Source organism: Brienomyrus brachyistius, chromosome 3, assembly GCF_023856365.1.
Source record: "Brienomyrus brachyistius isolate T26 chromosome 3, BBRACH_0.4, whole genome shotgun sequence".
Lineage (NCBI taxonomy): Eukaryota > Metazoa > Chordata > Actinopteri > Osteoglossiformes > Mormyridae > Brienomyrus > Brienomyrus brachyistius.
This window is the reverse complement of record NC_064535.1, coordinates 5,767,785-5,793,774: the sequence shown is the minus strand read 5'-3', so window position 1 is coordinate 5,793,774 and position 25,990 is coordinate 5,767,785. Positions and strand designations below refer to the sequence as shown.

Below are 25,990 nucleotides of genomic sequence, written 5' to 3'. Positions count from 1 at the left end.
TTCACAAACTATGGTATTTATTTCAAACAGAGGCTTCTTTTAGCTTACATTTGTACAATAAATTACACAATGTCCATCCTTCAAGGAATCTAATAAATACTTTAGAGCTTTCACTGCATCCCTTCTCTCCGAACTTATTTGTAAAGGTAAAGCTTTACAAGCCCATGTACAGGTTGGAAAATACTTCTGAACTCACCTTCAAGAATACAATGCTTCGTATATGACAGCAAACTAAAAAAAATGCTGACTTTTCTAGAAAAAAGTATGAAAAATAACTGGATAAAACTGTCCCACGGGGAAGGCAAAGACATAAAACAAAGGAGACATGCTTTAACCCTCTAAAGATGTACAGAGAAACTACAGTTAAAACGGTAAAAGTCTGTACAGAAAAGTACACAGTATTAACAGTGTAACATATTAAATAGCTTGACTCCAAACACATTTTGATATACAAATGTATTACAAAGGCATACAATTACATAGTGCCAAAACCAAAAAAAGGTCTTCGGTTTATCATACAACAGGGAGTCTGTACAGACTTGAGTTCTCTTAAGAACTGAATGCACCAATGTCATCCATCTCTGTAATAAATGCATGTTTGCAAAACTGTAACTTTTTACCTGATTGAAGAAACTCAAAGAAAACACACACACACACACACATTTAAGAGGGCACACCCCGATCAGACCTGTGAACAAGCTCAGTGGTTGATGGATACCCCAACACACACAGACACACACTCCGATAAGATGTAGCAAAGCAACAGCCAATGTTCCCAGTGAGACATATCAGTACCAAGTGTAGAGATGAACTTAGGTTTCCTAGGTTTAAGAACAAACCTTTCTTCGTTTTCCTCCCTTAAATAATCCTTCTTTTTTAAAAAAAATCTGTACCCTTGCCAAGAGAATTCCCATAATTCATTCATGCCACCAGCTGCAGTAAGCGTCAGCTTCTGCACGATACTGATAAGACTGACTACACAGCTGTTTACCCACAGCTCCTCCCCTGCTGTGACAGATATCGGCCTGGACAGTGTCTGAGTGTAATACACATTCGTTAGGCTCCATGAAGGTAGGCCAATAAGCAAAACATGGGGTGAAAATATCATTGGGAAGACAATGAAACTACAAAACCGGGGTCTTCATTTTAGGGTTTATATTGAACCGTGATTAAGTTTATTTTCCGCTGTAGTGCATTTACAGTCACTGTTAAGTGAGACTTCTCTTTGTAAATCCATCTTACTGGTATATTCATATTCAGTAGCAAAATACATTTACTCTCATTTCTTAAAGTGCAACTTCTTTCCATTTCATGTACAAGAGTCACTATTTTGAAGGTGAGCTCCATCACCAGTGAATCTTTTAGCCATGTTCCGAGAGATACAGATCATCACTGAATACTTTAAAGAGCCCTTTTCACGTCTCTCAGCTGCTGACACGAGGATCTTCTGTCATCTGTAAACAGGAAGTTAATTTGCTGGGAGTCTTCTGCCAGTGCCGGACTCAGCACGCTCACAACAGGGCCAGGTGGGTTCAACCGTGTCGTCTATCCAAGTGCCCGATGAAAAGCAACAAGGCACAAGAGTATCACTCTGACGTTCAGCTGACAATGAGGTTACAGGGTACCTCCGTGGCTCATGGTCTTACAGCTTTATTATTTTAATAATAACAACAACCTCTATGGCAGGGTGGGGGACACCCCCCCATAATGTTCTGTGGGTATTTTTTACTCTTTTTTCAGCTCAGCTTTGCTTGATGGACAAGGGGTGTACCTTTCACTCACAGGACACGAGGACGTTCAGAAGATAAGCTACTGAACAGGGGAAGGGGAGATACTCTTTAGCGGTTACATTTAATGCGACACATGTAAACGCGACATGTTACAGTTGACGGACACACTACAGGAAGGACCCCTCCGAATTCACTGACCGTACCCCTCCCCCCCACCTCAAAACACAATCAAGGTGAAAACAATTATTGCTCTGAGAAAACAACTTAATGTCTTTATCACCAAGACACAGCAAGTCCACCGTTGCGTTTTCCCAGCTCCCTTCATGAAAGTGCACTTAAGTGCAGTTAGCTTGCCAAAAAGAAAAACAGTTGTCAATATAAAAAAAAAAATATATAGTGCCTGTTGTTCATTTGCTGAGTTTTCTGGGTCACCGGATGTTGTGTCACCTGCACTCCACCGACATCCCAGAGTTCTGTGCGGGCCCCGTCACGGGCGGGTCAGTGAGAGTGAGCATGACGGCCGCAGTCAGCGAGCTGGAGGAGGGGGACGAGGACGAGGAGGCAGCCACGGCAACTGAAGGACGTGGAAACATCGGCAGGAAGCCACTTATCACCTTTGTCACCTTATAAATTTGTAATTAGGCCAAAAAATTCAGAAATAAAAAATAGCTAGAGTGACGGAAACACTGATATATTGCTGCTGGCATGCAGGATGGTAGCAAATCCTGGATGTATGTCCTGATGGTAGCAGATTTCTACGCAGGCATCCACTGCCATACCTGGTTTAGCAAATTTGTAAGTATATACGTATGTCACGTGTGAACGGCCTACGACATGAAGCTTTTCACAATGTAGCCTTTTCCCTTAAAACTTACAAATAGGTTATCCGGAGGAATAAAAATCAAATAAAAGGGATATGAGAAGAGCCAATCAGGACAGAGGAAGGACGGATGACTCACTTTCTCGGTCCTTCTTCTTTAAACGCTTTCGCCTCCGGTCTATGGACGCCACCTCCGACTTGAGCGAGAGGTAGTGGTTGCGAATGTCCTGCAGCTTCTCCTGCAGGAAGGAGATCCTTTCCAAGCTGGTCATTTTTTCCAGGTCGGCTGGGGAGGACATGTCACAAGTCACATGACTGCCCTGCCTCATCCTCAACTCTGCCTCTACCGGTGTATAGCAGTGAACCTACAATCAATTGCTAGTCACATTATGATTATGATCAAGTGCTACATTTCCAGCAAGAATTATTAAAGGCGAAAAAAAGCTACACACTAAACCTGATGTGACATCATTGGAGTTGTTTGGACTTCGGCACTGACCGATCTTAGACTTTGCAACTAATAAGTTTTGTATAAGTAATGCAATAAGTTTTGTTCCGTTTGACTAGCTGGGAACTGTGGGGGGAGGTGGGGGGTGTGACACTTACACATCTGAAAGCTCCATTTGTATACACGTGGTGAGCGACTCTGCTGTTCCCGATGCTGATTTTGGTGATCCGGATCCCCATGCTTGTGGTATTTGTGGCCAGAAGGGGGCGTCCTTCCGGGAGCCCTTGAGGCGGGAGATTTGGCGCCGTTTTCATTGGTGGACTGGTCCTCACTGTCACTGCTGTGTGCTGTGGGCCAATGAGAAAGGAATAAGCATGATCGACACTGGTCTCCAGCCTATCAGCATGACCCTGCTACAAAGCGCCGCCAACTCCTTAGAGCCAATTTAATAAAATTAAATAAAACTTTGAATACTTGCTGCCTCCACAGCGTATTGCTAATTTAGTTAATTTTGCATTTTCAATATTCTATCCACTGCTCCACTTCATGCTGGTACTTCGCCGCTGATCACTCATTCTTAAAAATAAATCAGATGCTACTTTAATTCCAAAACTGTCCTGTAAATAATCACACAGACCCACAAAACCCCCAAGATTACTGGTGGTACTGCATGTCATGTAGGCGAGGCGGTATTTCCTCACGTAGGCACACGAACGACACGTGGCGGCCGTGACGCACAAGGGAACACGTTGGCCCTTGCAGCCAGCACCCCTCCCTCTCACCTGTTTTCCGGCCCTTCCTCGGATGCCCGCTGGAGCTCTTGTGGCTGCGTTTGTTCCTCTTCATCGGGCAGCCCTCTTCTGGGTCTTTCTGCCGTTTATGGCCCGCCGACACCACTGGACACCGACGGAGATAATCCAAAGGTGAGACTGCGTCCCCCGCAACTAGCGAAGCCTCGTGTTTAGGGCTGCTGCGAACAGTCGACGCAGTCGATGATGTCGATGCTGAAAATGTGTCGACATCGATATTTATTTTTAATGAAATTACCATCATGAATTCTGAAATGTTTCAATTCATTATAACAAATGTTTAACAGATGTTCAAATTATCACAAAACAAAAAGGGGGCTTTACACTGGTATACCACAGCGGCACTAACGCCGTGCACAAGCGCCTGAAGAGAAAACACACAGGAGCTATTCCGGACCGCCAGAATAAGCACAACCACCCTAAAGGTTGGTTCACACTTCTCCGCATGCGGATGTTTATGACGTGTTTGACGTCATCGTGTGCCTCAGCGTACAAACACCTTGTGTGCGTATCCGTGCGGCTCTGGGCATACCACGCATGATCGACTGACGTCCAGTTTAAATACCAACATGGATGCTTTTGACGAGAGCTGGGGTAGTTTGCAAACCCTAAATTATGATGTGCTCCGTTTTGTTCTGCTCTGTGTCACACCATGGTCCTGGAGGAACGTTACCTCATTTCTCTATATACTGTGTGTATGGTTGAAATGACAATAAAACCTACTTGACTTGACTAAAGACTATTTACAAGGTAATAAATCTGATTGAAAATGTGTGTGCATGCGTGTGCAGACATGTCTCGAATTGAAAGTCTCACGCCGGCCAGCTCACCAAAGTTGGCAAAGCCTGTGAGCTGGCTCTTAATTTGTAAAACACAGAAAAAAGGACACAGACCTCACTGCTGTGGTACGTGTACATGGAATATCAGGATAGTTTATAATTAATATAATAGTATAATAGTTTATATTACTATCATTAATAAAAATATAAATTCGACACGTCGTTAGTGGGAGCACAAATCATGTTTAAAAACATCATGCCGTTAAACATCATCAGAAGTTTTTGAACCGTCTGTGACTATCCGCTTGAAAAAAAAGTCATCACCTTGACCATGCATTGTCAGAAACCTCCTGAATATGGGCTTCTTGTACACTCTAGCCCACAAGCCCCTCCCACCCCAACCAAGCCCCTCCCACCCCAACCAAGCCCCTCCCACATTTATGGCAGTGCAGAATGTATTTGAAGTGGCAGGCAGTTAGTAACATATACGGTGTTTCAATGGTTGCAGAGAATATCAGGGGTCGGAGGTAAAGCCAAGAGCGTGCTTCCACACTGACCTTTGACCTCTTGCTCTCCTTCCAGCTGGCTGCTGCTGCTGCTGCTGTTGCAGGACAGGCTGCCATCGAAGGCAGTGCAGGGGGATCCTGCCCCTTCCTCCCGGGGCAACTCCTGGAGCTCCCCACCGAGGCTTTCCACCTCTACCGTGCTGTCCGTCTCGCTGCGCCCCCCCATGCTCTCCTCCTGTGTGGGCTGCGACGGAGACGGGACGACGGGTGGGTCAGCGGCCAGTGGAGGTGGGGGTGGCGGGGGAGGGGTGTGCTCCTGGGTCCGTTTGGAGGCCTCGGTGGTATCGCCACCACCATTGGCTGCCAGAGGAGGGGACTCGGGGGTGGTGGGGGGGGTATTGAGTACAGAGTTGCTGCCACTGCTGGGAAACTCCTGGGTCCTCTCTGGCTCCTGCCTCTCCTCCTCCCCAGCCAGAATGTTCACCAGCCCCCGGTCGGCCTTTGGCTCCTCGGGGGCGGGGAGGGCCGGTGGGGGGGAGTTGGCTACCTCCGTGTCCGAGTCGGAGAACAGCTCCTTCAGGGTTTTCTTGGGCCACTGGCCCTGGATGCTAGACCAGACATCCTTCTGGCCCTTGGGTCGGCCCCCGGCAGAGACCCTCTCGTCTGTACTCTGTGCCACCTTGGCCCGCTTCTCAGGAACCTCCCAGAACCCAGAAGGACGGCCAGCCTTCACCTTCTCTTTTAGCCCATTGTATTTCTTGGATGGTGAGACCTTGGCTTTGGGACGAGTCTGTTCCCCATCTTGGACCTCACAAGGGGCATCCCCCTCATCCTCTGAGCTACTACTTATGCTGGATGTGGCATCCCCCTCCTTTCCGGGAGTTGCAGTACTGTCCTCCAGTCTCTTGGGGGAGCCAGTGGGCAGCCACTCCACAGTCCGGCCCCTGGCACTGCTCTTGGAATGGCTCCTCTGTAGATGTTCCCCAGGGCTATCTGCCTTCCGTTTCTGGGTGCAGATCTCACCTTCCGGTCCAGGCGAGCCAGCTGGTCTGCACCCTTCCTGGGGGGGCCCGCCCGCCCAGGGCTCAGAGTCCTGCAGGGCCTCCTTCCTGTCTTCCTCCTGATTCGCTTCCTCATCCTCTCGGTCGCTTTCATCTGTTGAGATTCCAGAAGCTAAAACAGATGTATATTTTAAAAAATACCTTAAATACCATCATCCAGCAACTCAAGCTGGCCCTCTACCCGTGCCTCATTAGATACACTTCCACTACGTCCGGCCATGGAGATTACCGTGCAGCCCGTTGGCGGCAGAGGAAACGTCGCCGCCCTTCACCGGAGATGAATCCGCCCCTTTCTCACAGTTGACTTCTGGCCTGGAGAAGCCATCGTGGGCGGCACTAGGCTTGGGGGAGCGATGGGATCGGCTGGGCTTGGGAGGAGCAGAGTCTTCCCTGTTAGACATTCTCTCCAGTCCGTCCCTTTCACTTTTGTTCTGTTGCAGGTTCCATGGAGGGAGCAAAAGCATTAGGTCCATGACCAACCCAACGGCTGACTGACATTCTGTTGAACAAGCAAAATAAACCCTTTCATGAAATTGAAGTCTAGCGGCCTACCTTGATTTTTTTCCGGTGTTTCACTTTTGGCACATTCTTATTGGCTGGTCGCACGATCTTGTCTGCCTTTATCCATTCGTCATATCTAATTGGAGGACAGAAGGCACATGGTGGGATCAGTCAACACAACAATACATGCAAAACAGCGGAAATCGACCCATACATCAAATTCAAGTACATGCAATCAAACTTGTCACACGCCAAGGAACACGGTCAAGTGGTTCAATTGACCATGCACTGTCCAGACCACTGAGCACTTGTGTAAAGAACGAAGACATGGCCGGAAGAGCGAGTCACCTAGTTGTTAAGGAGCTGTATAAGCAACCAAAAGTTTGCCAATCATTAAAAGGGACCTTCATTTGTACCCTGAAGCTAGGACAAGTAATAGAGAAGCAAAACAGTAAGGTACCCACTCAGAGGAAGACGTGCAATGAAGCTTTTACCCTAAATCTTTTTAGGAGTTATGTATAGGAAAGTCAGATTTTATAACCTTATTTGGTCAAACCGCTAAGACCAGAAGCACCAAGACAACGACAAAAGACAACAAAGCAGAGAAGCCGATTCCCAGTAAAACTCCTGAACGGAAGCAGGCAGCGTAAGTGAATCAGAGAAAGACAGCTGACCAGCACACGGCGCACGGCGCACACCCTTGCATCATCTGCCAAGACACATGTACTGCCTCTAACTAGGTGAAAGGCGTGAAGGGTGGCCTCTCGGCACAGAACTGCGGAGAAATGCTCAAATGAAGTGAAGCTCTCCTTATGCAACGAGAACTGAAGGGGTCAAGTGAAAGCATCAGGATTTCTTAATGAAGATGAAGAAAAGAAAATGATCCACCAGTCAGCCATTTTTCAATGTTCCTTTTTGACCAGTAGAGGGCAACAGGGATTAATTTCAGCCTGCTTTCAGTAGGAAACCAGGAAGTGCTTAAGGGAGGTGTGCAGTGACTCGGTGATGATGGCCCTGTCTGAAGGTAACCCTGCAGGTGCACAGAGACGAGCAGCGTATGGGGAGCCCCGATGCTGCCTTACCTGATGTTCCAGCCACAGTAGTGCACCAGGTAGAGCAGCTCTCCCCCCTCCAGGTCTGACTCTTTGACAGTGGCCTCGTACGTCTTCAGATTGCGGCCTCGCCCATACCTCACCTGCACCTTCATCCCTGGGGGGTAACACTCAAACTCCTCCCCTTCCCCCTCCTGACTGCTGTCATCCCTGCAAGAAAGACAGTTGGGCACTCCCTCTGGCACACCCACACCCCCCCCAACCCCCCCTCATGGCACCCAACTCCCTGTCTAAAAGGCCACAATGGGGTCATCAGCCTGCATCCTATCCTTGCTCTAGCTCCACCCTAGTCCCGCCCTCCCCTTCTCCCCATTGGATGACTTTCTCTCACTCCCACAACACTGCGCTACACTTTTCCTGCATAAATTGATGAGGTTTACGGACTGCTTTTTAAATACTTCCATATAAGCTGCTAAACATATACTATCCATTTTTATCGCTACTGGGGGGGAGGTGCTTTTGTAAGCTTTCAAAGTTAAAGCACGGAGGGGGGGGGGGCAGGTGGGGGCAGTATGGTATGGAGAGTTAGCAAGCCAGCAGTGGGAGGGGACACTCTGCATCCATTTTACAAAGCAAAGCGTGACAGTTGCAGCAAAAAGTGCCAATGGGGGAGGGAGGGGGGCAGAAAAACATAAATAGGATGTGTGACACCTTCCGTTTCACTCAGGTGACATCACTGCCATAGGCTAGCTGTGCCGACAGGCCTATAATCAACTTGCAAGACAGCCACCCCCCTCCCCCCCACCACCACAGGACGAGTCGTGCCAGCCTGTGGCTGCAGGTTCGAGTTCCAGAAGTTCTGCTGTAGCCCTTGTCCTGCACTAATATACTGTCCACCAGTAACTTGCCCACTCAGTCAATCCAAAGCAGCCCTGGATGGTGTTCTGAACGATTCTGGATGGTGGTTTTAAATGCAAATTGTCGTTTGAACAAGCAATGCACATAAATTATGAACCAATCAGACCCTTCCCCGCCCACACACGGCACACTCTGACACAGCCATCACGAAAACTGAAATGTCACCGCTAAATCCAGAACAAGAAACGGCTACCGGGGGGGCGGGGTGTCATCCTGTTGACCTTTGACCCTCAAATGACCCGGAAGATGTAGCAGACAGTCCATTTCCTCTCCCTCCGTAATATTCTCATTACTGACACCACTACGGCAACAGGCCACATCTCCGTCTAGCGCAGCCCTGGCCTGTCCCATGAACTACTAAGCAGAATCTCTCTGGCAATCACCACGGAAACATCGCTCACCACACTGACCGATTTCGGGGCTGGTTTGGCAAGAAGGCGGAAGTGCGTGTGCGGTTCAAGCCGACAGCCAATGGAACTGACCCCAACCGGCCAATTAGAGTGCAGCCTTTGCAGTGAGCAGGAGCTCAGAATCCAGCTAACTTAGAGAGACGGATGCCTGGGTAAGAGGCTGAGATCAGGGAGCTTCGGCCTACAGATGGGGGGACAAAGACGAGGGCCGGCAGCCAGAGCAGAGAGCCCTGGCACAGGGAAGGGCCACGGGGGGGGAGGGGCGGAGCCAGACCCTGCTAGGCCCCCGCTAGCACTCGCCAGCACCCTTCTGGACAGAAGAGGTTCCAGTGTTGCCCAACTCAGGTCCAGATTTTGAGTTCTGTCAGTAGTTTTGTCATGCGGATGGAAAGCTGAAGCGTCGAGCACGCCCAGAGCAAAGGGGAGTTGAAGCAGGACCCCCCGCAGCCAATACCACCCCCCTCAGAACCGCGTGGATTCTCTTGGGGCCGGGCGACCCTCAGGACACCCACTTACCCTGATTTGTCCTGCTCTTCCTCCTGCTCTCCCTCCTGCTCTTCCTCCTGCTCTCCTTCCTGCTCTTCCTCCTGCTCTCCCTCCTGCTCTTCCTCCTGCTCTTCCTCCTGCTCTTCCTCCAAAGGCTCCTGCTTGACAATTTCTTCCCGGGGGCCCAAAGGCTTTTCCTCATTATCCTCTTCGCCCCCCGCCTGTCCTTCCCTCTGCAGCTCCTCCTCAGCCTTCGGGCTCTCGCCCTCGACCTCGTCGGCTTCTGCCTGGCCCGGCCTGGCCTCGGTCTCGCCCTGCGGGGAGAGTTTTGCTGTTTCTCACAGACGTGACGCTCTCTGAAGATAAGGACTCACCTTTCTGTGCATCTGCAGTCATTAGAACGATATAGAACTTTGTTTTTTTTTACTCAGCTTTATTAGAGCAAGCGGATTTACTTTCTATAGCAGTGTCCCATGAGGTTACTGCTGATGTACCTTTGAGGGGCCTGCTTAATCAATACAAGATCATGCTGTGTTAACGGCGGTTTGTGAAAGGCAGCTAAAACCTAGGTTGCTTCTTTAGCAGATACTTTCATGCAAAGCGATGTACATTTTGTGAGAAAGCAAGTTCAGACAGTCCCTGGAGCACTTGTGGATTAAAGGCCCTATTCAAGAGTCCAACGGTAACATCACTCTGATCAGTAGGTCAGCAGTTCGAATCCTACAGTCGGCAAAGATACAGAATCTTAACCTGCTGAGCCACACTTAGCCCCGCTAAACTTCAAACTGCTTAACTGGACGGTAAGCTAACCAGACACTGTTCCTTGAGGGGCATGGGGGGACGCTGGGGGTGGGGGATTGCTTACCTTGCATACCGTAGACTGTGTCTCGCTGGTCTGGCTGTCAGTGGTAGGCTGTTGCTCCTTTGACTCCGCCCCTTTACTCGGCGTCACGGGGGCATTACTCCCCGCCTCCGGCTCCGCCCTCCGCTCCAGCTTGTGGGGGAGATCCATCCGGAAAGAGATGCCAGCGGAGGTGCAGTACTCTTCGAAGCCGAAGAGGTACCTAGGGACCAAAGAGCATATCAGACAAAGCAGCCGAACAGGACGTCCCTCCTTGTGAGGCAGGCCCTTCCTTACTTCATTTATTAAGGGAATGAATCATGCCGTCCCTATGCTTGCGGGAGATTCCCGGCACGTGCCGGCAGCTTTCCGAGCCGTCGCCTTGGCTGGCCAGCTGGAAGCCGGAGCACCCGGCGGGACGGGACCCCGTCCAGCACTGCCGGCCGGCTCCGACTGGTCCTGAGCTGCTGTGAGGATTGGGGCATAGAGGGGCTCTTGTTGCCGGGATCGCGTGTGTGTGTCATTGGCGGGGGGGTAAATACTGGCGCCGCAGCCTGCCCGCAGCTGGTTAAACGGTGCCAGAGTGCTGGCGATGTCCACCAGCCTAACGCCAACATAACTCCTCCAAAGAGGCTTCACCCTAATTAAATGGGGAGTAGACTTCGGCCACTCATTGTATAACAAAGAGTGCTGGCTTTGGGTGGGGGGGCGGGGGGGGGTCGGGCTTACTTTCTATAGGCACACTTGACGTTGTAACCAGCGGCAGAGTTCAGCACCGGTATCCCCAAGTCCTGGTAGACTTGCTTCCAGACCGAACCACTGTCAATCTGGGAGGGATGGGGGGGGGAGAAAAGCTCTTCAGGTTCTTTTGCAGGGCCCAGGACTGGCCAAAAAGAACAGAACCACAACGGTCAGACACTCACATTATCGAACCCCCCCAGTTTGTGCACTAGCCGGTAGAGCTTGAATAGGTTGAGGTTCCTGTAGCCCAGCACAGGTCTCTTATTGATGGGGGTACCTAGAGTCAAACAGACATGGTTAAAGGTGCCAAATCCGGCAGCCATGGCAACACATCTCCCGGGCGACTCACTGCCAATCAGATCGCAGACTGCGGCATGGCTCACCCCGGTCCTCCATGAACTTGTACAGCTGCTGTATGAAGTTGTCTCTCTCTTCAGGGAAGGGCTCCACTTCCTCCTGTGGACAGGAAATGGAGAGCTGGTAACCTCGGGGCAGCCCCTCCCCCTTGGTTGGGAAATGAGGCAGGCAGTGGGCATGTTTACAAATCCCCACAGATGTACACAAGTAAAGGAAAGGCGGCTGGCAGACTTGCAATCTTTTAACCACACGGCGGGGGGTGCAAATTATAGAACCGCGAGTGCAAAAGGACCATGAAGTTTTTCTGGAGCAGAAAATGACATGCTGAATTGTAACGTAAAGGACTTCGAAATGAAGAATGTGCTGCTTCTGATACACAAACCCTTCTCATTTTGCAGAAGCACTTTCCATGACCCCACTGGGACTGACGTCAATGTGCCACCATCCCCCCATCTAACCCCCCCCCACCCAGAAACGCTCGCAGTTCCTCACAAACTCAGTCTCCTTTGGTGTAACTACTTGCCGACTTGTGTAATAAGTAATAGGTTATGGGTGCTGGGCTGGGGGGGGTGTTCTGTTAAAGATGCTGTCTATTTCTTGGAAGTGTGAATATAGAAATGGCCAAAATTACACCAGTACGGGGAGCACAGGGATTTCCCCACAGCGTGGCGTCAGATTTACGCCCCGGTTCCCCAAAGAAGGGAATACCAGGGCAGCTTTTGCAGAGCTCAGCCGGCTGAATTCTCTAATCTTGTTTTTAATTTTGCCTGAGAGCTTTTAAATACCCCCCTCACAGAACGTCTGTATGCCGTAAAAACACAGCTGCCTGCCGCTAAGGAGATTTCTAACTGAAGACTGGCGAGTCAGCCGGGGATTAGCGGTTTGCACCTTCTCCGTCCAGTTCTAAGAGAATCACTTCAAACCGAGACCGAGTCAGCTTTGCAGCTTTACACTGATTTATACAACGTCTGTAAGATCACTGGGCCCCGATGCCCCACAGCATGCAAGCCGGACAGCACCTGCTCCCCCTCGCTGCCGGTGTCCTCCTCACGTTCCTCTTCCTCGTCACCCTCGTCTTCCTCACTGCTGGAGCTGTCATCCTTCACCTCCATCCTCCAGTTGTTGGGCACCGTGCCCCACCGCTGGAAGGCCAGCGCCCCCTCCAGGACTGACGCAGACAAAGAGATCTCCATTACGCCCCCACAGTCGGTACATCTAAAGTCCCAGAACATCCCGTTGCCGTGACCCAGAGGGCGATACAGTGACTTCAGCCCCCTGGTGGCTGTACGGTATTAGCGATGTCTAACTGGAGAAAATAACTACAGTGTTGAGCCTGATAAGGCCACATTGTAATAGAAGGATTTGTTCTGACTCGGTGAATATCAGCTGTCAATGAGAAACAATCACTTTTTTAAAAGACAATGAACGGCTCTGGATTCATTATTTTCTGTGGATTGGCTTTTATGTCTGAGAAATGGGCCTTCAGGAAGCAGGTTAAGCTCTCAGATGTGCAAAAAATTATAGGTACTTTGATGAGTCTGAGTTCAAACCCAAAATGAGGGGACACAACATTGTGTAAATTTAAGTATCAGTTTTTACATTATTGTACCTCAGTATCTATTTCTACGTATTAGTCATGTTTGCCTAACAGTTTGACTTTGGACATAGAGAACAATTCTGAATGTGAAAACCAGACATGGAAATTCTGCCAGTGGTCTTTTTGGGCATACACAACACAGCTATCCCATAATCCCTCTCTCTCCGGCACGCCACTCAAATCCCACCACAAGGGGGCGGCCTTTCTTACCCTGTCTCAGCCCGGAGTCTGCTTTCGGTACTGACTCGCTGTCCAGTTCACGGATGTCCTTGTGCAGCACAACAGAGCTGTAGCGTACACACACACACACACACACACGCACACACACGCACGCACATACACACGCACATACACACGCACATACACACGCACACACACCTCCCATCAGACTTAATGACAACTATTTTAAGTGAGGTTCATTATAAAACATTAATTTACACAGAATACTACTGAGAGATGTTAAAATGTTAATTTGGATTTCATTATACTGAGGTTTAATTAAGTACGACTGAATATCATTTTATTCCATCAAAGGCTACTCACATTACATTTATAACATTCAGCTTAGAGCAATATATGTTGAAGTGGAAAGCCTGACACTTGGAAGGATTTCAACCGCTCTCTAAGCATATCAGTACTGAAGTACACCAAGTATGCCTTGTTCAGCAGTCAGATACCCCCCCCCGGTTTGGTTCAGTTTCACTACAGACACAATTGACGGCAGTACACGTTTTTCAGCTCTTGGGAATGACTCTCGTTATGGGGTAGAATGTATTTGCCGCGTCAGACATATGCTGTCGTCTTCTCGGGGCTGGTAAGCAACGACCGGCATCGTGTGATGGCCTCGCCACAGGTGGGAATAGGGGCTGAATATAACCTCACCACCTACATGAAGCAGGACCAACAGCTTCCTCTCTTAAATATCTTTAAGAATGCGCAATGTAAACATGCACTTCAGCTCCAAAGCCCCATATTTCTCCATCTCATATTTTCGTTATATTTATACTTTTTAACCATCGTCCCAGCAGGTGGCGCTAGAGGTGACCATCTTAGGAAATGCCAACACACGTCTACAGCCAGCTGTCTGGGTTGGTTGTTATGTTCTTCCTCAAAACAGCTGATCAGAGTGGGGGGGGGGAGAGGGCGGAGGGGTAGCGGACACATACGGTCACACAGATTTCGATCGCTCACCTTGACTGTTCGGCCTGTAACTCGAATCTACCCCGGGGACATCGGAGCCCCAAATAGTGTGACCATCAGCCATTTGTCAGGGGCAGGGGGTGAGGACCCTGCCTCAGTCATCCCCCACACCGGGCCTTAGCGATAAACAGACCCAGACCTGACGTCTCCATTGGGCTCCGGTGTACTATGAAGGGCCAGAAAACCTTCCCCGCCAAGCAAGGGGAAATCCTGGCATTGCCATGCCCACACAGCTGGCATCTCGCAAAGCCTTTGTCAAGTCACAGAGACAGGCCCCCCCAGTAACGTGATTTCCCTTCTTTCTGACGAGATTCTCCCCCAGGGCCATGAATGGTGCCAGGTGTTCACACACGACAGAGTGATGTTAAAAACTCCTGGACTCACAATTTGCCATCCTTGAAGGAGCGGATGAAGACGCTGTCCTTCTTCATGGAGATATCCTCGCTGCAGTCGGGGGAGACGACCTTATTTTATAGAGATTTTTTTTTGGGGGAGGGGGTGAGAGAACATTTGCTGTTAATGAACTGGAGGTGCATGTAAACAAGAAGAAGCTGAGGAGCCCAGATCCCTCCCCAGATATAAGGGCTCCCCATCCCAATGCTAAAACCAGAGGGAGTCACAAACCCACCATCCCACAAACTAGGGTGAATGCTAATTAAGGTCCTGACGTCACCCCCCCCATATACCACCTGCCCGTGCCAGGCTTTCAATGCCACCCGACAACTCTCCCGGCACCCCCACGCCATGGCCCGGCCTCGATCGGGGGAGTGCGGGCGGAGGGGGGGCGGGGGGGGGAGTGAGGATGCCAAAGAACACAAGCCAGAGGGAGCCCCAAGCTCCAGGCGGAACAATTAACCAGACTGGAGGTGTCATCCAGGGGCTGGCAGGAGTGCGGTGAGCAGACACAGCCCAGCCAGCCCGGGTGAGTCTGCGGGCCCGGCTCCCAGCGGCACCACATGGCGCCCAGAAACCAGCAAGACCATTTTACCTTCTGCACACGTGACAGCATTTAGTGGCTTTGATGGCATCATGTAATATATCATATATAGGTCAACAGGTGCCGTAGTAGGAAGTACAAAGCGAAGTTCGGAGGAGGGAAGCTGCTGTTGTATTAGCCGTTTAAGAGATTCTTGGCTGCATGAAGAGTGTGAAATCCGAACTTCTGAGGATGGGCAGGAAGAAAAACGCACAGCATGCAGGCAGACGTCCCATCCAGCTCTGCCGCATCATGAAGGGAGGATCTTCCAGGACCGGTGCTGTCACGCTAGGCTGTTTCCATGGAGACGGTCACTCGTAAACATTTCTTATGCGGCCCGCCCATCCACCAAATTCAAATCAAATAAACCCACAGCACGACAGACAAGTGATCGGGAATGAGAACACGCCCATGTGTGTGTGGGCCATTTTCTTTTAAACTCTTTTAAAATGTCACGACAGGCAAAAAGAGAAAAAATCTGGCTTGGACAGCACCGGCTGGCTTCCCACTATCGAGCGCGACACTGCCCAGCCTGCAGGGCCTCGTTAGGATGCACGAAAGCCTAATACCCCACCATCTTCCCGCACCGTTAGCAGATCCCCACATTATGACACAGGACAGCTCCCACTGCTTCAGAGAACTCGCTTAGGCGCCGGTCTCACCAGAGCAGGGTACCATGTCGTCCTCTTCTTGTCGCCCGTGGTTACGGTTTCCACACACACCACCTTCCCCAGCAGCTCGTCATTCAGCCGCTGGTCGGCCTCCTCTTCCTCGCTGGAGGATGACGTGGTCTCATCCTCCTGACTGGGGTGGGAGACCGGAGACAGCAGGGCATGCTGGGTAAGATGGCTGTTCCCCTTGTCATAGATGGCCCACCATATAGTATGATTACATCACATCTTATTTTCAAATGCAGCCTGTTTATTTATCTGTTTGTTTATGATTTGAGCCCCATTATAAACACCAAGGCTCACAGCCGAGGAGGGGGCTTGTCCTGGTGGGCGTGGCCTAATCAATTCTGATTATGTTCAGGAGTAGCTCCTCCCCCAGCCCCGCCCTCTTTCTGGCCTAAAGAGTCATCTGCTGGCATTGATGCAACTGGATCCCTCCCACTGCTCTGGGGCACGTCAGGCTCATCCTGTACACTCATCGCTCATTAGGACACCGATTCGCACCAACCCCCCCACACCCCCATCTGTGGCCAGTCATCCCAATTGGCCCATTCCTAAGCGGCGACTCACAAGCCACTTTCAATTAATGGGCAGTGCGCTCGCAGCCGGCCGGGTAGATACCCCCCCCCCACAGTCACGGCTCGGCACTCGTGTAAACAACGGCTAATAAGCGGCGACAGCGTGGCCAGCGAAGAGCCCGCCGCTAATTATCCGCGTAATGGGACGAGGCGCGGCCTGCTGCCAACGGCCCCCTGGCAGAAGTCCCCGTGCCCCGTCAGCTGACAGCTGCCCCTCATGATGTAAATCTCAGCCCCTAAAGTGGGGGGGGGGGGGGGGGGGGGGAGGCTAGAACGGCTTCAACCACTGAAGCTGCCCCCAAAGCACCATCTGGCCACCATTAACACAGGACATTCGCGGCTTCTGTCCCTCATGCCCCCCCACTGTGCGAGGGGGTAGGGGGTGGAGGTTGGGGGCTGTCCGCCTGGATGGAATTTCATAAAGTTTACAGGATTTTTTTTTTTTTTTTAACAATACGATGGACCAAAAAAAAATAATCTGGAACTAAAGGCCTTAATAGAGCTGGCAGACCACCCCTGGGGGGCACATTTGTTTTTAAATAAGCCATCTGACACACCAGTAGCAGGAAGGACCATTTCACAGGCCACTATGTGCTTTGTGTTCAAAGTCCCCGCGGGGCGATGGACCAATCACTGAATGCCCTCCGTATTTCCCAGAAGGCCCATGAGTCTCCCCAGAATCCTCACATATGGTCACAGAGAACCCAGCTGCTGTGACCCCCTCCAGCCCAAGGGGGGTAGCAAATCCACCCAATCACCATAGCTACGTTCAGCTAGCAGGTGGCTAACTCCCCCACCTAAACTTTTCAGCTCCCCATAGTCCAACATTGCCTTTTTATCCTCACGTTTGTTAATAAAATAATAATACAATAAACTTTAAAAAAAATTAAAACGAACTATTTACAGGAGGACAAATGTGATCTGGCGGATCCACTACCAAAAGGAAGAGAGTGGGGGCGCCAGGGGGCCCAGAACTCACACTGGGTTGGATCGCCGGCCTCGACTTCCCTTCTTCCTGATGACTGGAGTTCCAAAGTGCTCGGGGTTTGTCAGGGGCAACCGGTCAAGCGTCTGAAATGGGGGGGGGGACACTGTGACTGGCTGGAAGACTAAAGTTAGGGCAAATGACAATGGGTGCTACTGCAAGGAAGTAGGGGGCGCATGAGACGCACGATCACAGTCCCTATTGGTTATCTACAGTCACATGATGACCAGCCACTCAGACTCAGGTCACTTACACATTATCCCCGTCAACCGGCAAATCTGTGCGGCTCTTTCCATAACACCAACATGCTTTTGCTGCGCTAACACCAAAACCAATGACAACGGCGCTTTAAACAGCTTCGTCCGCGCTGCGTGCGCGTCTGTGAGAGGCGGAACATTCCAGAGCCAGTTAAGCGTGAAGCTGCGGCCTGCAGCCACATGCTAACGAGGCCCCCGTAAGCCTCGTAAACATCCTGGGTGGGGGGGGCTTCCTCCCACCAACAAGCTCACCTCGCTCTCTGCAAAGTGGCGGGCTCCCTTCAGGCACAGCGAGGACCGCCTTAGGGTCTTCTCATCGCCGTCGTCGAACACTGGGGGGAGGGACAGAGTCACGCATGGGTGAGGGTGTCGGTCTTAAGGGCGCATGGTCACATGACACTGGCAGGGACCCCCCCCCCCCTTACCAACTGTGTACAAGCTGGCGTCAGTCAGTTTGTTGATGGTCGCCTCTTGATACGTCCCATCCTGGTTCCTCACCTCCACCACCGCTCCTACCTATCCGAAGAGGCGGCGAGAAAAAGGATCAAAGAAAAGAGACGAGTTAAATGGGCACGCCCACCGTATCGCATTCCATGCCTGATAGGCGCCGTAATCTCCTGGCTCACACCGCCGCTCTGCCTGAGCCAAATACAAACCCGTGAACCTGAACTCTGCTATTTAGGATGTCAGAATGAGAGAGGAAAAAAAAAAAAAAAACACACGGAATTTGTCATGGCTGTGGGAGGGTGACAGGTGCCAGCCGGCACCTTTATAATGTCCCAGCCCGGCATTATGGGAAAGACAGGACCAGATGAGGCAGGTCACCGCAGCCGGGACGCAGTGTTACCCTGACAGGGCTCGTCCATGACTCAGGGATGCCGCTTGGGGCATATTTTATGGCTAAAGTGAGACAGATTTTCAGTGAGCACTGTCGATATTGAACGGCCATAGACTGATTTTCAACTTCAACACTTAAACCTTTAGGAATTAAAATTGTTATAAGAAATCTGAAATAGTGGTAACAAAATTACCTGATTGACCAGTAATATGTGGGGGACCCCTCCCCCTCCCCAGTCAGTATGGATAAGACTTATATAGCATTACCCTACACTTCCATAGTCTAATGAAAAAATTATTGGGCAGAACTGATGAACTGGGATGAATGGGGGAGATGGACCAATGATGAACCAGCTGCCCACTGACTGTGAGCCAATGACAAACCAGAAAGGAGTCAAAGGGTAACAGGAAGAGGCCCCTGGAAAACCTACCTTCAAAAGCCCTCTGATGTTCTCGTCGTGAACCTCCACCGTCGACGAATCCAGTTTGAAGGTCACCTGGGAGACGGGAGCATGGAGAGCGTGTATAAATAACTACGGTGATGTTTCTTTTTGTGATATAAAGGTGGACCCCTTCCGTCGGCTGCAAAGAAAAGCGTCACCCGGAAACTCGCCAAGCCCGCGCCATGCAACGCCATTACTGGGATCCATTAACAGCTGCCCCCACCCCACCAGAAACTGGCTTAACTGAATGGTTGGGCAGTTTCACAGACCATCTGCAGCTAGAGAGGTATGGGAGGGGGCCAGGGGCACAGCTGGAAATCCTCGGCTCCCAAACGAAACGCATTGGACCCCCTGTCGCCTTGAGCTGCCACTTTTAACCTGAAGAAATGCAGGTCCTGCTTAGTAAATTTTGCCGATTGGGGGTTGGGTTCTCAGAAACCTTTGCCAACCAGGGGGGCCCCCAAACGTAGATTTTGGGGCCCTTATACAGTGCTGCGCCCCATCAGTCTGCCAGGATGTGTAATCACACAGTTAAAAGGGCCTGCCATCCAAAGACCTAAGCACTGGGGCTGTACCTATCCCACAGGGCAGGGAATGATCGGCAGAAAAACACAAACAGAAGGGCACACGCCCCTGTGCGGCTATTTCTCAAGCAAAGTGACGAGTTAAGATTAAGATTTATTTGCCATTTATATGAGAGCAGGCCGGTGCTCCTGGGGCTGATCTCATGGTTAAGGGTCTCGATGGCACGGTTACTCTGCTGGGATTTGAACCAACAACCTTGCAGCCAAGGGCACCGATTCCCAACCCGAAGGAGTGAAATCCCGCCCACAAACATACTGCTGCCATCTCCTAACACAACAACCGCGGGCGGAAGCTAAAAATAAATGTGTTCATATGACATAAACATCAGTAAATTAAACATTGACAATGGAAACCAGCACACAAAAAATTCTCATTAAAAATAGCTGAATAGTCAGTTTCATGACATAACGTCACAGTTAAGAACAGTCAAAACAAGGTCGTTCATTTTATTAATTTTGTCCCCCCCCCCACCCCCAGCAAAGTGAATAGGTGACCCATGTGGATGGTATTTTTCCCTTCCGGATTGGTCATATTCACAAATTTCACCGAAGCACCAGATGAGTCTCACCCTGCCCTTGCCGCCACCGCTGCCTAGCCTGCCGCAGTGAGAAAACACCCTTAAACTCAGGGCTGCAGGGACCGTCTCACATTTCCCTGACGTTCGATAAAGTGGGGGGACGACGAGCTCCCCCGCCCACAACCTTGGGGGACCGGGTCGTGTACGAGAGAAGGGCTTGGATCACCTTGAAAAGCCGGATTAACAGCCGGACGTAGTCCAGTTGTGTAGCGTTTATCAATAATCCCCCTGAATTATCTTGTGTCCCTGCACTTGTTGCTTTGATTTATTTTTTTTTAATGTTTGCGTTTTTTATTTGGCTAAAAAAAAAAAAAAAAAAAAAAAAGTGGCTGATTGACACTTCCCTCCCCCCGATAACGGCTGTGCAGAGCTTAGAGTAGTTAGGCAACCCTGTCAGGCACAGAGTGTGTAGATTTGTTTAATCTGTTCTTTAAACACACACAAAGTCTGCAGCATACGGCCGGGACAGCTCTGACATGGAGAGAGATCAATACCTCACGGGGAGGGGGGGAATTAACTTAGCTAAAACAGCCCCAAACCAGCAGCCGGACGCTGTGATGATCCCTGACCACAGTCGCCCTTCTGTAACACCCCCGAATGCTCAGAAAGGGACAGGACAGCTTTGTGGTTTGTGGAAGGACATTAAAGAGCCCATTTGCCAACTATTTAAAACTCCCATTCCTTCCTTATTAATGCCTGGCAATTTCATTACAGAATTAGCGTGAGTCATTTCTGGGGCTCGATTACTTGTAATCCCGTAATTACGCAGCGCCGTTCTGAGCCCGAATCGAACACGGCTTGAAAGAGCTTCATCTGAGGCACTGTCAGCCGTGCAGGGGGAAAAATAATAATAATCGAGTTTCCTCCAGCCCTGGGGGAAATCTCCAGTGGGGGGGGCGTCTGGGAGTTGGCTACGATGGGACTGGTCTGGGTTTCACTACACCAGAGGCTGTTGCAGATGCCATCTGTGTCTTTCGAGTGTGTGTAGGGGGGGGGTCTTGCTTTTCATCTCCCCCTCCTCTTCCTGTGTGACCAGCTGAAGTGTGTTCTATGCAAAATGAGCCTCCAATCCACTAGGTGGTGCCACCAGCTACCAGGAACGCGGGCCGCAGTCAGACTGGCTTACCTTGACTTTCACCAACCGCTTGGCCGTCTTGATCTTGGCCTCGGCAGAAGGCGCCGCGGTACTTGGCGCTGACATCAGTGCCGACGGTCAAATAAGGCGGCTCCTCTATAGTCTGAAACAGAAGGGGGAGGGGAGCAAATAAAAGGCGGGGGGGGGGCACAGTGAGACATCACCACACACCGAGACAGCCCACGGTCAAATACCTGCACAAGAATCAGCAAAACATGCAGCCACATTAATTAGTATGTGTACAATTAAGAGGTCCGCGCTCCGCAGAGCACATAAATAAGGAAGCGTCTCGGTGCTTCCAGGAAGTTGTGAGGAATCCCGTTTCCTCAAACGGAGGCAGTGCAGTGCCGAGAGCCCAGCGGAGAGATTATTCATCACTTAGGCGCTACCGTGGCTAAACACACCCACTCCCCTGTCTCCATTAGCTCTCCAGCCCATGGGATGCTGGTAAAAAGCGTAGAAGTGTCTCCTTTAGACAGAAACACGAGAGCCTAGCAGAATGAGTCCCTCTGTGTCCCCGCCACTGACCTCACTGACACTGTCGGTCAAACGCTAAGCACAAACTCAAGGTTGACATCTCCGTGGGGCTAAAAATTCTCATAAGCACCCCTCCCCCAGCCATCTCCCCCCCACCACAGTGATTCCTCAAAAACCAAACACCCACTGGTGAGACCCCACAAAAACAAGTCTTAAAAAACACTTTTTTTTTAAAAAAAAAGGCAAGGCCACATCATCGGTGGTGAGAATCGATGGCGACTCCCACAAATACGGAAGTGAAACACTGTACGTGTGTGAGCCAGAGAGAGAGAAAATACCTTTTTAAAATAAAACAGAATTAACTATGGAGGAGGGACAGACACACAGCAGGGGGAAAACCCTCTTTCCTTGTCCCAATTTGAACTCTGCGCTTCACTGTCATACTTCTCTGTCTCTTGTGTCCGGTGCCTCCGTTTAAGCAGACGAGTCCATCCAGATGTAACTGAGCTGATCAGACAGACATATAAATCTCAGTGCCGGGCAGCTTTCGGCACCGACACCGCTGGCAGCTGCCATGTGCTCGCGTGTTTACAAATCCGCACATACTGTGTTGTATAATTGCTGGTCCCTGGGGGTATTATTGGTGGGGTGGGTCAGGGAGACAGACAGCAGGGTTCTCTGATTCCCTGCAGCATTATCTATAAGCCATTTTCAGTCTCAGAGAGTTCTGTCATTTTAATCGGTGTTTCAGGCTCCAGAATCAACCAGACAACAGGCTTGAGCGTTGAACCTAAACACTGCTGAAACACAGCAGTCCTTTTCAATGGGGTTTAAATCTGGTATCCGTTCTGATTAGAAGTTTAATCATCACATTACATTTTACCAGATGTTTTTATTAGACAGTCTGTGAAGCAAGGGCCGTGCACAGGGCTCCAACGGTAAAATCACTCTGCTGACTCTAGGATTCGAACCCGTGACCTTCTGATCATAAGCACAGTGGCCTAACTCACTGAACCACAAACCATCCAAGTATATATAAGCATGACACTCCTACCTGGATCACTGGTGCCCACTTGTGTATATATGCTCATGAATATATTAGCTTCGGGGGGGGGGGGGGGGGTTCAAACCCTCATTTTTACACTCAGTATGTATACCGTCATCACACAGGGGTAAACAAAGTCCAAACCACGAATGAACGCCTATCACCTGTTTCTGTTTACTGAAGACAATGAGAAGCAGGCTGCCACGAGCCCAGGGACGGGGCACTTTGCCATCCCAAAAGGTGGAATTAAGCGTCCCTCCGGGCCTTTGGTTCACTTTCAAAGAGCAGACAATGTGCGACTACGTTATATTTAGACCAAGATGTCTGGAGTACGAGATGGCCATCTTCAGTTTCATGTCTGTACTTGTTCTGTCGTAAACACAAAAACAGCATCCATCCATCCATCCATCCATCCATCCATCACGGGTGCTTATCTTGGTCAGGACCACAAGGGGGCCAGGCGCACATATCAGGCAGCACAGGGCACACACTGAGACAAACTTTATTAGATACAACCTGCTCCTTAATACAAACAGCCTGCTTCTCCAAACAGCCAATCATCTGGCTGCACCTGAACACATACAGTCCACTGACAGGGTCAAAAGGTTTACTTACATTGTGGCTAGGATGCACGATTTCAGTGGTTTTAAAGTCAGCTTTGATTGTCACTGTCAAACGAGGCATCTCAGAAACAGCCCTAGTGTTGGGATTGTTATGCGCTAGAGTCTAGAGTTTAGAGGATAGTGTAGTAAAACTAAGAACGTTCAGCCACTTGTTGCTTTGTCGCTGAAAATTCTCTGGTAATGAGAGGTCAGGGGAGAACGGCCACAAGTGCAAAAATAGCAGCACGCTACAACACTAGAGTGCAGGAACTCTCCAACCACTGAAGTGGCTCCAGAGACAAAAGGGGGTCCTACCCAGTATTATGTAGGGGGTACCTGATAAAGTGGCCAATGAGTGTGGATCACTTGGAATGGAGAGTGAAAAACAGCCAATAAGAGCTCAGCTTTGGTGGGACGGTCACTCGAGACCACTGCATATGCTTCATAAGTGACAACGTGATGAAGGAGTGGGCGAGGGGGCGAAGCTATCAAGAAGGCAAAGGAGGCTACGCAGAATCATTGAAAATACAAGACAAGTTCTGATTGCCTTCACACGTCAAAATTTCCATAACAGCTTTTTCATACTCAAATCAGTTTGGATACTTAGAATCAATAATTACTGGGAGGCTGTGTGGTTAGTACATGCACCCGTACTGCACTGGTGCATCATGGGGAAAAAGTGCTTTCTAAGTAACCAAAAATGCACAGTTCAAACACTGTTAAGCCTGGGATCTTTTTGGGTTTTATATGCCAAAAGCCACTGACCGTTTTATGAGGGAACGGTTACCCTGGCAGCAATGGGACCCCAGGCATTAGGCGCAGAGCCCCAAACAGGCAGGGCGGAGCACCCAGAGAATCCATGATGACATTCTGTCGATCTGGGCTCCCCCGCTATCAAATCTGGCAAGTTCTGGGGTGGGGTGGGGTGTCCCCATTATATATTTCTTCAAACAGAAAATAACGTGATACGGTAAAATGACTATGTTGCCATCATACAACCCAAGCCACCGGACCTGGGAGCCAGAGAGAACAAGCACCTCAGCCTAAGCTGTGGGGCTGTAACAGAGAATGAGCCAGGGTGGGGGTGGCTGGAATTGTACCAACTGAAGAGACAGGCAGCTATAACAGTCCCCCAATCCCCCCCCCCCCCCCCCGTACTCTGCAGTCTCGGCCCGTCTCTCTCCTCTCTCTCTCTCCTCTCTCTCTCTCTCTCTCTCTCTCTCTCTAATAGTAAATCCTGAAGTGTAGGTCTCAGATTACACCATCCCAACTGTTTACAGCGCGAGAAGCAGCAGCTGGGGGGGGGCATAGAGGCGACCACCCGGAAGCCTGATCTGGTGCTGGGCCTGAATCACTACTTTACCGTTAAATGTTACATGCAAACTAATAAAATCCAAAGGCAAAGTGAATGTTTGTAAATTCCAGATGGGACAAAACACCTTATATACTAACCGTAAACTTTGCAGGGTGATAAACTCAGTATTTGGTGACTTTCAGAGGGAGTTTTTTTTAAAAAAAACTTTTCTAGAGAGTATAACCCTGCACGAGCATGAAGTCGTTTCCTGTCTTTTCTGACAGATCTTCTCAAGCTCCAAGATGCTTTGGATCACATTCTCGCTGAGAAGCTCATCCCCCCGCCCCCCAAAGCACCTGCTGATGCTTTATAACATCCAGTTTTCCCTCAATCTTTGGGGGGAGGCACATGTGTGGTCATGTTAAGACAAAGTTTGTATCACAGTAATAGGGTATACGGTATTCTCGGTATACCGCGGTATTCTGAATTTACCTCCCCCCTGCTTGGTAAATTGCATCATGGAGAGTTCCTTGCAAGCCCTAGCTAAATGTGATGCGCTGTGACTTCTACCCAGAGGCCCAGGAGGTATTGAGGTTTAGGGGCCTTGGTCAGGGGCCCAAAGGTCGACGGCAGTGTGACATCCTCAGGATTTGACCTGGTGTCCCCATCTTCATGACACCCTTCATCCATGCAGTCCCGCACGGAGACGACCACGCCCCGCCTGGCACTTCCTAAGCGGTCGGCCCCTGGGAGCCCACGAGACACTTGACGCCCGTTGTGCCCTTTCGCTGAACCCTGCCTCCTCGTGACTCTACCCTTGACTCGCTGTCGAGTCTTTTCGCCGAGTCTTCTCTCGAAACACGCAAGCCCACTGACCGGCCCGTCACCGAGACAGACGGCCCCATTCCTTGTAGCACCGCAGAGTCCGCCTGTCCCAAACAAGTCCCCTTCATCCTCTTCGCATACCCCCAAACCCATTTAGGTGTCACACTGGAGAGCACGAGATATTCAGGCAGATGTGAGTAATAATTTTCTATTTACTTTTTTGGCTTCTGCATATGTAATGGGGGGGGGCTCATTCTATAGACAGGGCCGGGGGGAGGGGGGGGCAGTAATGCGCAGGAAAGGTACAAACATTATGGAATGTACTTGTCTTCCCGCTGTTTGTATTGTTCACCAAAAGTTGTTTTTGCAAATTGCATTGTTTTTTCATCAAAAGCTGCAAAAAAGATTTAGCAGATTTAGTTGGACACACCTGCAGGACAGGTCAGC

General features: G+C 50.2%; 1 protein-coding gene across 1 annotated transcript; it reads right to left on the bottom strand.

Moving 5' to 3' along the window:
* On the bottom strand, positions 1–25,696 carry LOC125738599 (AT-rich interactive domain-containing protein 4B-like). The gene is given in 24 exon segments (XM_049007755.1): positions 1–2,304; positions 2,690–2,836; positions 3,157–3,345; positions 3,781–3,894; positions 5,144–6,265; positions 6,383–6,584; positions 6,706–6,790; positions 7,737–7,916; positions 9,551–9,834; positions 10,386–10,584; positions 11,091–11,188; positions 11,285–11,379; positions 11,486–11,558; positions 12,479–12,627; positions 13,267–13,343; positions 14,641–14,720; positions 15,895–16,036; positions 17,461–17,552; positions 17,976–18,055; positions 18,149–18,239; positions 18,992–19,057; positions 21,292–21,333; positions 21,335–21,403; positions 25,289–25,696. Coding segments are annotated over 24 exon segments (4,215 nt in total). The 3' UTR covers positions 1–2,173.
* Positions 25,697–25,990: the final 294 nt, after the last annotated feature.